The following is a 14484-nucleotide window of genomic DNA, read 5'->3' as shown; positions in this document are numbered from 1 at the left end:
CAACCGGAGATTGGTTACTGAACTAGCTGGTAAATTCTAAATACCGAGTTTGGTTTCTGAACTAGCTCGTAAATTTCTAAAAGCGGAGACTGAACTAGCTGGTGATTTTTTAAGAACAGCAATTAGTTACTGACTAGCTGGTGGATTTTAAGAACAGAGATTGGTTACTAAACAAGCTTGTGAATTCTAAAAACGGAGTTTCACGTTGTTACGGAACTAGCTGTTGAATTCTAAGAACGGAGATTGGTTAATGATTAGATTGTGAATTCTAAGAACATAGAGTGGTTGGTGAACTAGCTCAACGAAGATGTGTTAGGGATTAGGCTATAACCTGTGAGTTCTATGAACACAGATCTGTTACTGAACTAGCTGGTGAATTGTAAGAACGGGGGTTGGTTACTGAGCTACCCGATACATTCCAAAACTGAATGGAGGCCATTTTCCGATCTTATCACTGTTCGTTATACAGCAGTCCCTGCAATGTACGGCCCCCGGCGTGAGCGGACACTTGACATGTAACGGACACATTTGCTCAGCACGGAGTGTTTTCCTTCTATATTTGCCCCCCCCCCTTAAACGGACACCAGCAAAACGTGGACGCGGACACTCATTTTCGGTCCCAACCGCAGGTCATACCTCCAATGTACGGACAGACCATCGTCAAATTTTCACCACAACAAAATCGATAACAGAGCAGTCCGGCTCTTGGTTCAAAGATCACAGCCGCAATGGCGTGATGACAGTCACTGGTAACTTGAGTGCACGTGTTTTGGTGGGGGTAGTTTTGGTCAGGAGTGGAGTACATGCGAAGATGCCAACATGAAACTGCACTGTCCTCTTTATTCTTGTCTGTTGGACGTAAACAACAGAAACCGCAGTCGATGAAGGTCCTGGGCGAAAGAGAGTGAAAAACCGGCCACAGTTCTCAGCATCGTGTGTCTGTGTGTAACCTCTTTCATTGACAAGATACTCTTGTTTCCCCTCAGCCTTGACCAGTGAGTCGGTTGCCTAGTGAACCCTTCAGTTGTCTTGCTTTGTCAAAGGTTACGACAAAGTCAACTGAGTGAACAGTGCAGCTGGCCTCTCTGACCACAGCCCCAAACAGTACATGGCTGGAGGGAGTGAGAGAGAGGGAGGGGTGGGGGTGGGGGGTGAAGGGGAAGCTGGCTAAACCCTGTGGGGTGTCCGGTGTCACGGCATGTCAGCAGGAAGAGCATTGGAGAGAAATACTGTTCACGGATTGGGGTAGGCATTAGTGAGGGAGAGTGGGAGCTGTGTTATGTAGGCCTACAGTGTATTTCCGACTGAAGAGTGAAAAGTCACTGCCATGCCATATGATCGGCATGCAGTCAATAAAGCCAGACAATAAGAAAATAAATTACATGATATTATGACATGCAGCTCCATCTGCTGCTATTTATTCAAACTGGTTTTCAAGCTTATTCTTGCAAAGCATCTTCACACGCTCCTCTGCCGGTGCTGTGTTTGTGTGGCTGCTTTCGTATGTCAGTGCATGGTGAGTGTGTTCACTGCCTTGAGGATTTATTTTATCTCTTCTTTTCAACACTTTTCATACAAATCATTTTTACAGAACGTTTAAAGAATTATTGGTTAAAAACATAAGTTTATTTTAACAAAGGTTACAATCATGACATGTATACAAAGTTCACAGAAACAGCAACAAGCTAGAAGCTTATAGTGGTGTTCCTGCATGACAGTACAACATAAGGCGGTAACGGTTGAAAAATTTGTCTCAATAAACCAAATCTATTAATAACGTAATGAACGTTGCATAATGATGATAAAGAAAGACAGTAAAGGAAGGAAGGAGGGAAAGAAGATGAATAAAAGAAGAGGGATGGGTAGGAGATGTGCAGAAGTTAAAGTTGTTGTCCGGCTTGTAAAGCATTTATTCTGATTTACCAAAAGCGGCCTGAACGTTTAATGAACGAGTGTATGGTGGAAAAAATTTCCTGTTCAAATCTGTGGAATACTGTCTGTCTCCGTTTAACAGGTGGGGGAGGTGAATTATGTGATTGGAGAGGGTACAGTTTAAATGAAAAGCAAGCAAACATGAAAAGAAAATTGAATGAAAATTGTACATCAAAACAAAAATCAGTTTTAGAATACATATATAATAAAGAAGTATTAGGAGTTTATTGTTATTGTTTAGTAGCCACAAGAAGTGATTAGCATAGACTCAATCCTGTTGTTTGTGTGTCTCTGTGTGAGTGTATGCGGGAGGGGGTGGTGTGGTCACCCCTCCCGTGACCGGACACCTGCAATGTACGGACAGTTTTGCTATGGCCCAAGGGTGTCCGTTCATGAGAGGGACTGCTGTACCCTATAAGCTTAATTAGTCTTGGTCATGATCCGGAACGTATGATGTGCTTCTGCGTGTTGGATGTTATAAACTGTCTTTACATAATGCATGAGTCTTTGAGTGATTCCCTTGCTTGTAAAAACATCTCTGCTTTGTTCCACGCCATGTTGAGAAACATAGGCGACTGTTTCGTATGCAAATCATCCGCTTCACTGGGGTTGATTGTTTTGTTTGTGTGTGTGTGTGTGCGTGTAGTGTGTGTGTGTGTGTGTGTGTGTGTGTGTGTGTGTGTGAGGGAGGGAAGGAGGGTGGGTGAAAGAATGTGTGTGTGTGTGTGTGTGAGAGAGAGCGAGCGAGCGAGAGAGAGAGAGAGAGAGAGAGAGAGGGAGAGAGAGGGAGAGAGAGAGGGAGGGAGGGAGAGGGAGAGAGCGACAATTAAAGAGGGAGAGTCAGAGCGAGAAACAGATACAGAGAGAGTGTGTGTATGCTTCTGTTGGCCTATGCATTGCCAGTCTGATAGTTATGTCATTCCACTAGTTCCGCTTTGCAAAGTGACTGTGCCCGATTGTGTTTCCCTTTCACCTATTTCACCGCATGTGTTTGTTCACCCTCTTTCTGCTGATGCCATGAACTGATTGTTGTTTTTCTTACAACCGGGGTACACCCGTATAGCTAGGTGTTGGTGTGTGCAATAACACTGTAGAACCCCCGTTTTATACACCATCATTTGTCTCGCTGTCCGGAGTCACGAACTAAAAACTCTGCCTGAACAATCCTTCTCATTGCGGTCCGCAATGCGCATGCGCTAACATGGGGAGATTAATCAGGTCGTGAACAACCGAACCCTAACCCTTACCCTAACCCTAATCCTAATCCTAACCCTAACCCTAACCTAACCCATGGTTCGTTTGGTCACTGAAAGGGTCGCATTTTTTAAGTCCAAGATTGGCGCATGCGCATTGATCGCAATGAGAAGGATTGTTCAGCAGAGGTTTCAATTCGTGACAGCGTTCTAACAGTATGGACGTGTGATCGACAAGAAAAAGAAGAACCCCCATTCTGAAACCATAATACCACCCCCTCAATAAGGTCCTAGTTTTTCAGATATCATTCTGTCAATAACATCTCTACAGAATCATGGTGTCTTCCATGCAATTAATTATTATGTCCCTGAGATTTAATTGAACGACGCAATAAAGCTAGATTTGCTGTCATCTGCTCAAGCCACGGCGTCTATCGGGAAGAAAGGGGGAAAGCAATTGTTGCTGGTGCAGCCGGGATTTGCATTTCGAGACACGATCTGCATGTCGATTACCTATAGGTGGGATAATCAGGGCGCTTTTGGAGGTATTGGCTTAAATTCAAAATAAAATCAAGTTAAATTCAAAACAAGATCAAGTTCTACACTGGGTAAGACCGTAGTGCCTAAGCCCGTCTGTCTCTAGCCAGATTCGGTCAGTTATAGGTCACACGTTAATTGTGCTCAATACAGGACAGGGGCGGATCAGTTGCTTTGTAAGGGGGGGGGGGGGGGGGGGCACTTTGAATCGAAAGTGAATGTGATGGGCGAGAAGCGCCCGAATTTGCTAGGGGGGTCCGGGGGCATGCCCCCCCGGAAAAAAATGTTGCCCAAAGAAGCAAAATGGTGCCATCTGGTGCCATTTGAACTTAGAAATGGTCATAGAATCAGCATATAAAAATCTTTTTTTTTTCTTCTTTTTTTTTTTTTTTGGGGGGGGGGGGGCACGTGCCCCCTGTGCCCCCCCCCCCCCCTCGTCCGCCCCTGCAGGATCTTAAAAAGCGATAATGATAGGTCTTCTGATATCACGGCAAGTAATTCTGTAAGCAGACATATCGGTTATGAAGCGCATTGCCGTGTGTAGATCTATATTTTCAAGTTTCTACCTCTGGTTTCTCCGGTTGTGTGTTTGCTTGTTTGTCTGTTGAAGTGGTTGGTATCTCATCAGCTTCAACGTCTTTTAAGAACTACCGTTGAACCTGCTTGGCCCTTTTATGGTGTGCAGTGTAGGTCACAGTAAATCAGTGTCACCAATCCATGCTTGTCAGGTCCCAGTACAGATCTTTCCCTGAAAATTCTTTGCCTTCTAGCATTCATGTCGGCGATAGCGACGTCAACTTTGTCTCTTCTGTGACTAATCTTGGCGTTACCTTCGATCACTTCCTCAACCTTTCCCCCCAGCACGTCCAAAACATCCGCACAATTGCGTACAGTAACTTAAGGAAAATCAGCTCTATCCGCCACTATCTTACCCCCCAAGCCGCTCAAACTCTAGCCTGTTCTCTAGTTCTATCCAGAATAGACTATTGCAACAGCCTGTTCTATGGCTGTGATCAAAAACTTGTCGAGTCACTCCAAAAGGTACAAAACTCTGCCGCCAAATTGATATATCGTTCTAAGAAGTTTGATCATGTCACACCACTTCTTCGTTCCCTTCATTGGCTTCCCGTGTCCGCTCGTATCAGATACAAGCTTGCTTGTATCTGTTTCTCTGCCAAATTTGAAGATGGCCCTAAATACCTCAAGGAACTGCTCGTCACATATGACAATCCCTCTGACTACAACCTCCGCTCACGCGCTGACAGTCGCAAACTGGAAACTCTCGAGCGAAGCTTGCCTTCTTTTGGAGATCGCTCGTTTGCTTCTGCGGCTGCCATTGTCTGGAATTCTCTCCCTTCCTCCGTTCGCCATTCTGCTTCTGAGGACTCTTTCCGCAGTTTCCTTAAAACGCACCTTTTTCGCGAATCCTTGTAAATTGTCCTTGCCATCTTTATAGACTGTTAGAGGTGAAGTTAGATTCGTTGTTTGAGTGTGTCTTTTTTGTATAGTTGCTTCAGCTTTGATTGAGCCATAGGGTTGTGTATGAAATTTGCATTTAGTCTTTCTTTTTCTTGCTGAGTGTATGTACAGTCTAGAGAGGAGACGGACATGGTGTGAGCTTGTCCAGGGGGGTATATGAACATCTCAGTGGCAGGGGGATGGAAGCACTTGCTAATGAGTGGGAGTGTGTATGCGCGTGGTGTGCACGAGGATGTATGCACGTGAGTGATATTTGTAAATGTGTATTATGATAATATCATCTTTGTATTTATATTATTGAAATTGTTATATCTCGATGTACAGCGCTAAGAGCATAGTTAAATTTGTGAAGCGGCGCTATATAAGCTATCTTTATTATTATTATTATTATCAAAAGCTCTCGTTGAACGTACTAGCCTGGTCGTTTTATGGTGTGCATGGTAGGTAAATCAGTGTGGCCAATGTGTTCCATCCATAGCTACCGTTGAACGTGCTTGGTCGTTTTATGATGTGCATTGTAGGAAAATCAGTGTGGCCAATGTGTTCCATCTGTAACTACCACTGTTGAACGTTCTTGACCGTTTATGGTGTACAGTGTAGATAAATCAGTGTGGCCAATGTGTTCCATCTGTAGCTACCGTTGAACGTTCTTGACCGTTTTATGGTGAACAGTGTAGATAAATCAGTGTGGTCAATGTGTTCCATCAGTAGCTACCGTTGAACGTTCTTGACCGTTTTAATGTGTTCAGTGTTGCCGGTAAACCAGTGTGGCCGATATTTTCCATCAATAGCTATACTGTTGAAGGTGCTTGATCGTTTTAATGTGTGCAGTGTAGGTAAATCAATGTGGTCGATGTTTTCTATCAATTACTACCGTTGAACGTATTTGGCCGTTTTATGGTGTGCAGTGTAGATAAACCAGTGTGTTTCTGTGCAGGTCCGTACTATTGCGGGGTTGGGAGTAACAAAGTGTTCGGCCGTGACATCGTGGAGGCCCACTACAGAGCCTGCCTCTACGCTGGCGTCAAGATCTGTGGATGTAACGCAGAGGTCATGCCAGCTCAGGTCAGTACAGATTGACGTCATGCGTGACACGTCGGAACTACGTCATAATCCTCAATAAGGCACACTCCCGTAAAAAAAATTCCAATCAGAGTGTTCCAAATGTAAGGAAGCTGTTGCAAGGTACCAAAGTTTGTAGACGTTGAGAACTCTATAGTAGCCTGTGTGTTGAAGCAGAGACATAGATAGAAATGTTTGTATCTGGTTGAAGAAAATGAGACAAATTCGCAGTGAAAAACGATCGTTTTGACTTTAGAACCCGATTCATATCCTAAACTTGACTTGTATCTCACAAGGGACATGATATGATATGGCGGACTGTTGACAGATCGACTGAGAGAGTTAATTTGGGGTTTCTGTTCTTGACTGTTGCCACAACCTAACTCTAACACGATCGGTCTGCGTTGGCTTTCAGTGGGAGTTCCAGGTAGGTCCCTGCGAGGGGATAGAGATGGGGGATCACCTGTGGGCGGCCCGCTACCTGCTGCATAGAGTGGCCGAGGACTTTGGGGTGGTCATCACCCTTGACCCAAAGCCCATTTCAGGCAACTGGAACGGGGCCGGAGCGCACACCAACTACAGCACGGAAGCCATGAGGAAACCCGGCGGTCTGGCGTGAGTATAGTCATAGACAACTTCTTTATATGTCAATTGAGATGTTTATGCGGGGTGCATTTTACAGCAGTGGGTCGCTATGCAGCCCCGCATGAAGCGACCCTGATGGGAGCGTGACGTGGTTTTCCAAAGTTTGATGTTCCCTTAGTCTGTTAGTTCCCACTGCCGTTTGTTCCCACCATCTGAACCCATACAGCTGATGCTATCCCAGTGTTCAAATGTACTGGTGTTCCCACCACCTGACCCCCATAAACTGATTTTCCCACAACACTCATTGCCACAAGTGCCGAAGTGGCCTTTTACTTGAATGTCCGTTTTCCCTGCCATTTAGACATTCATATTCCGGGGATCACGTTTCTATAACCCACCAAACTCTGGCATGGATTACAGGATCTTTTTCCTGCGTACTTGGTCTTGTGCTTGTACACACGAAGGGGTATTTGCACATAAGTTAATCCTATAAGATAGGAACAATCTCCTTACCGACCAGGCACGGCTGGAATTCAAACCCCTAACCTTCCACACGGAAGACATCTAAACCACGCCTCTCGTCTAGCTGTTGCCAATTTAATTCTGTTGTTTTGAGATTTGTTATCGGTACAATACCAGAAATTTGCAGTTAACTCGATCCCTTTCAATACTGAACTGCTGTCTATATTTTGTGTGCAGTATCGTGGAAGAAGCCATAATACCGGAAGTTTTGATTTAACTCAATCCCTGACCTTTCAGTACTGAACTGCTGTCTGTATTTTGCGTGCAGTATCGTGGAAGAAGCCATAATACCGGAAGTTTTGATTTAACTCAATCCCTGACCTTTCAATTCTGAACTGCTGTCTGTATTTTGCGTGCAGTATCATGGAAGAAGCCATCACCAAGCTGTCCAAGAAGCATGACGAACACATCCGGGCCTACGACCCCAACCAGGGTGCTGACAACAGTCGTCGCTTGACAGGTCGACATGAAACGTCCAGCATTAAGGATTTCTCTGCCGGGGTGGCCAACCGGGGTGCATCCATCCGTATCCCCCGCCAGGTGGCCGAGGATGGCTACGGGTACCTGGAGGACCGCAGACCTTCGTCCAACTGTGACCCGTACTCCGTGACCGAGATCATTATCAGGACCACCCTCTTGGACGAGTAATCTGCAGCCCGCATTGTCATGTCTGTGAAGTTTGAATGGGGGGAGGATTGGGGTGGTGAGGGTGCATGAGGGGTGCGAAGAAGTGGGGGGAGGGGCAAGAGAGATGTGGGAGGAGGGGGGGGGGAGGGGAGGGGGTGGGGAGGGGAGGAAGCTGTTTTTTTCATGTAACCCTGCAATGCTTGCTTCACTTCCTTGTGGGTCATTATTTATTGATCAACTTCATTTACTTTGTTTTTCACGCCCCTAAGGGCTGTGCCGTGAGGGGGTAAATCAACACTTTTCCTTTACTTGGAAATTGTTTTTGTGCTTATTTACCTTGTCCTGGGTTTTTTTTTACACCATTGTAACTGTTTACTTGTTACTGAAAGCCTTTTTGTTCAACTGCCTTGTCTTATCCCAAAGTGTTTATTTCACGTGAAAGTGGGTATAAAGGCTGTATGTAGGCTGTCTCATTGAAGCTTTTCTCCTTTCGGTGCATCTCCCAACCCCTTTCCTTTGCCACCCACCCCCGCCCTTTCTTTATTTGTGAACGTGGGTATGACGAGTGAATGGATTTAACCTTTACAAATACCAGCCTCTTATCTACACAAATAGCATCATTCCATAATTCCTTTGCAGAATCCTTGTCAGTTTAATTTTAGTGTCTCACCAGATGGTCGTCTTTTTGTGCTTTGTCAAATAAATATTCTTGGCTTTACTTTTTGAATGAAGAAAGGAAGGTACTATTGGATGAAATCAACGTCAAATTATGCCACTTCATTACATTTGGTGAAGTTTTGACTAAATGTTTTAACATATAGGGTGAATCGAGACGAGGGTCGTGGTGTATGTGTGTGTGTGTGTGTCTGTGCGTGTGTGTGTGTGTAGAGCGATTCAGACCAAACTACTGGACCGATCTTTATGAAATTTTACATGAGAGTTCCTGGGAATGATATCCTTGGACATTTTTTTCATTTTTTCGATAAATGCCTTTGATGACGTCATATCCGGCTTTTTGTAAAAGTTGAGGCGGCACTGTCACACCCTCATTTTTCAATCAAATTGATTGAAATTTTTGTAAAGCAATCTTCGACGAAGGCCAGAGTTCGGTATTGTATTTCAGCTTGGTGGCTTAAAAATTAATTAATGACTTTGGTCATTAAAAATCTGAAAATTGTAATAATTTTTTTTTATATAAAACGATCCAAATTTACGTTCATCTTATTCTACATCATTTCCTGATTCCAAAAACATATAAATATGTTATATTTGGATTAAAAACAAGCTCTGAAAATTAAAAATATACAAATTATGATCAAAATTAAATTTCCGAAATCGATTTAAAAATAATTTCATCTTATTCCTTGTCGGTTCCTAATTCCAAAAACATATAGATATGATATGTTTGGATTAAAAACACGCTCAGAAAGTTAAAACGAAGAGAGGTACAGAAAAGCGTGCTATGCAGCACAGCAAAACCACTACCGCGCTGAACAGGCTCGTCAGTTTCACTCCGTTTTGCACAAGCGGCGGACTACGGTCATTGTGAAAAAATGCAGTGCGTTCAGTTTCATTCTGTGAGTTCCACAGCTTGACTAAATGTAGTAATTTCGCCTTACGCGACTTGTTTTAAAGATTCGCTGAGTGCAAGCAGGAATTCATTTGAGCACAGAAATTAAGACACCTCTTGCGCACACAGCAGTAGTAGTTTAAATTAGCTTACTTCTGACAATGTACATCTTTTTTTCCAGTCTTCCGCTTTGCTCTTGTTAAACAAAAGAGCCTGTCGTGTGCACCAAAACCCCCGTGTGCCGCCCGCCAGAATGATCAAACATTTCAGACTCTAATGTAGAAATGGCCAACGAGTGATGCCAGGCTGGCTTTACTTGTGTTACTGCCTTGAACGTACGCTGAACATGAACTGTGTTCGACACATATGCATTGTCCTGTTAATACCTTTGCATGAAATGGATTCTTGGCTGGTTTATTTGTTCCAAACGGCACAGAATTGTGAACAGGCAGACAAGCTCTTATCCATTTTTTCCCTGTGTTCAATTTTAGCTGGCTTGCGCTGTATTCTTTCTGTCTCAGTCCCTTTATTTTTCACTATCTCCTTTGTTCTTCTTGTTTATTTGGTTAATTCTTCTTGTTTTTATTTTGTTTTGTTCTTTGCTCATAGAAAATAAAATAGGGGTTTGTTTATAGTTGATGTACTTTTTTTGCACTATGTGTGTGTGTGAGTTTGTGTGCAAGCACGATTGCTTTGTCTTTTTCTTACATGAAGACTCTGCAAGTTGTTTTAATAAAATGTTCAGTCTTTTTAATTGCATGGAAAGTTAAAGTGTACAGGATAAATGTTACATTTTCATGATTGAACTCTGCTTTTTGGTCAAGTGTTCACAAATGAATCAAGTTTCTTACATGCCGGGACCCTGGCACGACATTTTAGACATGATTTTAATAAAGATGACATACGGGTTGTCTTGTTTTTATTCGTGTCTGTATGCTTGCCTGCTCTTAGTTTAAGTGAATGTACATGATGTTGACTTTATTTTCAAAACCCTTTTGTTGTTAATCAAATGTTTCATTTTAGTACCAATGCTATTGCTAACATTCATGGAGCTTGACTGTCTTTTTCTTCTGTATCTTCTTTGGAATTTGTTCTCTTCATTTTTGATACTGTACAGATATATAAACTATTAACACATGTTATTGAAGAGTAGACTAGTGGACAATGTGGGTAGAAGGTGCATGCAGGTGTAACGGGTGTATACTTTTCTGCATTTAATTTTTAACATTGCATTAAATATGACAATCCTTTTGTTACGGGTGTTTGTGTGTGATATTTGTTTTTATCCTACATACGTGAGAAAGACACTCGTGAGATAATAATCGTTCAAATCACACGTGTGTATATCATGTAAATGAGGTCATGTCCAGCAAGTCTGGCAGGGACCTGTTTTTCCCACTGCTTATGATGCCAAAGTCACCAAGACAAAATTCATTATAGAAAAAAAAATTGCGCTCGCTAATTACCCTCGATGAATTTTTAGAACTAACACGTCGCGCCACACTTTCAGAGTGATGTGTCTTTACTTTGACGTAATAGATTGCACGAGGCTTTAGAAGAGATCGAGGTTCCAAAACAAGCGTCTTATTTAGCTGCCTCGACTGCAGGACATTTTCAGTAAAATACACGTAAGTGCAGTATGTAGGATAAACAGAATACTACATGGCTTGCTGTTTCGTACCAGATTTACACTCGTTGCTTTTTCAAATAGTGAACAGCTCGCTTTCGCTCGCAGTTCAATAATTTAAAAAAACAACTCATGTAAATCTGGTACGACACAGCAAGCCATGTAGTATTCTCTATGTCTTCCACTCTCTCTCTCTCTCGGAAATAGCTGCATGATCTTTGGTTGTGTCATATGAAGAATAAGTTGTTACACACACACACACTGTTACAGTTTCCAGATTTATTTCTATTGATAAGTCAAAACAACAATATAAAATGAAACAAGTCCAAAACGACATAATCGGTAAAACTTACAACAACCACTTCTATCGGTATCCCTTAAAACACCAACCTCTAATTGCAAAGTTGAAAAACCAAACAGCTTTTTCAGGCTGTGTGATTTAATAATCCTGACATTTTTATACAGCTTTCCAAGAAGTACGGAAAGTTCACAGAAGTAAGAGCACACATCAAAATAGCAAAACAGGTGAAGCATGAACTTCAACAATCCGGATTGTTCATGCTGTATCTTTTTTTCTCTCAGTAAGACCTCTTTGTCATTTTGAACTTCCATGTTATTCTTTTATACCAAAAAAGCGAATTCAAAGGTCTTCTCTCTTTCGTTTTATAATCCAGTACATGTACCAATACTGAATAGAATTTGACCGATGCAAAAGGGAAAAGAAAACAAATGAGGACTGCCAGAAAGTTCGCACTTTCACTGTCTTGGGGCGCATGCTGTTTATTTCACGCTACATTCGACCATAATGGTTACCGGTTTGTTTGTTTTGCTTAACGCCCAGCCGACCACGAAGGGCCATATCAGGGCGGTGCTGCTTTGACATTTAACGTGCGCCACACACAAGACAGAAGTCGCAGCACAGGCTTCATGTCTCACCCAGTCACATTATTCTGACACCGGACCAACCAGTCCTAGCACTAACCCCATAATGCCAGACGCCAGGCGGAGCAGCCACTAGATTGCCAATTTTAAAGTCTTAGGTATGACCCAGCCGGGGTTCGAACCCACAACCTCCCGATCACGGGGCGGACGCCTTAATGGTTACCGGTATACATTTCAAAGACACTGAAATCTGTAGTATGAGCTAATTGATGTGTGTGTATGCTTGTTCTGTTTTTCTTGTTTGGAACATCAAAAACTGACTGCAAAGCAACACTTGAAATCTGAAATGCAGGTACAGTATACACACGTTCCGGAACCTATTTACATACATCAAGAGACACAGCATACACCGATATGCAAAGCATTGTGGGCATTTTATTTCATGGAACTTGTACTGACATTTAAAATTAGAACACTTCATCAAGTTAATGACTTCAAACCATATTAGCTAACAAAGAAACGCACAAAGAGCTGCAACTCTTTCTAAATATACAGAGAAAAACTTAGCCAAGGTGCATTTTCAACATTGACTGACGATCTCGGCTTATTGGATGGCAAAGACATGCGTCAAAATGCCACAAAACAGAGAACATTCCAAATAGAAAAGCATGCTGACTTTGTATCTCTCTAACGGTCACCGTCACTATGTGCTGGTAACTTATCGTGTCAGGTTTAAGTAATGCATTCAGAATCAACATTCACCGCACTGCACCGTGACGGTCGGAGTATCACTTGGCTGATGACGAGCAAAGTCAAGTAATGCATTCCAACGACTGCCTAACTGAGCCATGCTCAAACCCTTGGCTATGTTTCTTAAAATGACAGACCCACGTATGTTTCTTGCTTCCCATGCCCTCTATTTGCAGTTATAAGCGTGTGTTATCACTTCTGTAAGTGTGTGATATCACTTTGCTGACAAATTAGGCTCAAGTAACACATTCCAAACCAACATTTATGGTTCCATCATGCTCTGTATAATAAGTCACAGAAGAGCGATTTTTTCCTGCAACCCATGCACATTATTTGCAGCTGTTAGTGCGTGTGTATGTTAGTGTGTGGATGCATTTTAGTATGTGGGGAGGGGAGGTGATAGGGAACAGCAAAAGATATACATTCAAAAACACTTGCATCTTAATTACCTTATTTTTAATAAACATAAACAAATTCAACTTTAAACTGATCTGATACAGTTATTTTTCTGCTTTACATACATGTTCCTTGTCTGTGCAAGACCGACTCAAGCATCAGACTTTTGAAACGATAAGGAAACAGAAATTGCTGACAATACATTGTAATGAATTAAAGTTTACAGTAAAAGAAGCGGACATAAAACTACAGACAACTTGGAAATAATCTGGAATATGAACAGGGGCAGGGGGGAGCTGTGTGCCTATCTGTGCGCTTGCTTGTGTGTGTGTGTGTGTGTATGTGTGTGTGTGTGTGAGTGTGTGTGTGTGTGTGTGTGTGTGTGTGTGAGTGTGTGTGTGTGTGTGAGTGTGTGTGTGAGTGTGTGTGTGTGTGTGTGTGTGTGTGTGTGTGTGTGTGTGAGTGTGTGTGTGTGTGTGTATGTGAGTGTGTGCATGTATGTGAGTGTGTGCATGAAGGAATGTACATGTGTGTTCGTGCATGTAGCAGGAGTGGATGTTTGTGCGTGTGTACGTGTATGTCTATGAATCTGTGCCTGCCTGTATCTGTCTGTGCATATTTGTGTGCAAATACACAGGTATGCACGTGTACAGGGGAAGTTTAAAAAGGAACGGGGTGTGTGCAAGTGTTCCCAATCAGTGGTCAGATGGACAGCTGTATCGTCCTTCTCCAACACCGCAGACACATCAATACTCTGGCCACCAAATGACCACAAACACACAACTGTAAACAGGTACAGCCAAGAAAAGTGAATGAACGGGCGAGAATCTTCATCTCGGCTATGGCAATATGTGTTGAGTGTCAGTTGAAGCAGGGGATCAACTGTCACTGTTGAAATAATCATCACTTTGGGTTGTTTATCAAGAAGGCTTTGGCTTGAAGTAGCGCTGTGCATTGGGAAACCTGAAACAGGGAAAATGTCATGAAGTATAGATATACTGGAGCAGCAGATATAACATCGCTCACTACCTGCTACCCCTTCCTCCAACCCTGACGCAACCCCTCCCCCTCTTATCTCCTCTCAACACAAAGAGCCAATCATGCTAACACCTGACGCGACCCCTCCCCCTCTTATCTCCTCTCAACACAAAGAGCCAATCATGCTAACACCTGACGCGACCCCTCCCCCTCTTATCTCCTCTCAACACAAAGAGCCAATCATGCTAACACCTGACGCGACCCCTCCCCCTCCCCCTCTTATCTCCTCTCAACACAAAGAGCCAATCATGCTAACAGACCCAGACAAAACACCAGCATACACA

At 43.0% G+C, this 14484-nt stretch overlaps 2 protein-coding genes across 8 annotated transcripts in view; one reads left to right on the top strand and one right to left on the bottom strand.

Annotated features, from left to right (window-relative positions):
* LOC138948601 (glutamine synthetase-like) overlaps window positions 1–10758 on the top strand; it is a 63723-nt gene extending 52965 nt beyond the window's left edge. For all 4 annotated transcript variants that reach the window (XM_070320160.1, XM_070320162.1, XM_070320159.1 and 1 more), the window contains exons 5-8: window positions 6079–6206; window positions 6619–6818; window positions 7670–7954; window positions 9689–10758. In XM_070320160.1, coding sequence (XP_070176261.1) covers window positions 6079–6206; window positions 6619–6818; window positions 7670–7954; window positions 9689–9710 — 635 coding nt within the window. In that variant the 3' untranslated portion in view covers window positions 9711–10758. The remainder of the gene's footprint in view (window positions 1–6078; window positions 6207–6618; window positions 6819–7669; window positions 7955–9688) is intronic.
* Window positions 10759–11398: 640 nt separating this feature from the next.
* LOC138948600 (large proline-rich protein BAG6-like) overlaps window positions 11399–14484 on the bottom strand; it is a 41442-nt gene continuing 38356 nt past the window's right edge. For all 4 annotated transcript variants that reach the window (XM_070320155.1, XM_070320156.1, XM_070320157.1 and 1 more), the window contains exon 25: window positions 11399–14125. In XM_070320155.1, coding sequence (XP_070176256.1) covers window positions 14083–14125 — 43 coding nt within the window. In that variant the 3' untranslated portion in view covers window positions 11399–14082. The remainder of the gene's footprint in view (window positions 14126–14484) is intronic.

The sequence above is a fragment of the Littorina saxatilis genome, linkage group LG15, assembly GCF_037325665.1.
Source record: "Littorina saxatilis isolate snail1 linkage group LG15, US_GU_Lsax_2.0, whole genome shotgun sequence".
Classification (NCBI taxonomy): domain Eukaryota; kingdom Metazoa; phylum Mollusca; class Gastropoda; order Littorinimorpha; family Littorinidae; genus Littorina; species Littorina saxatilis.
Note: the sequence above shows the minus strand (reverse complement) of the source record. Positions and strands in the feature narration are given on the sequence as shown.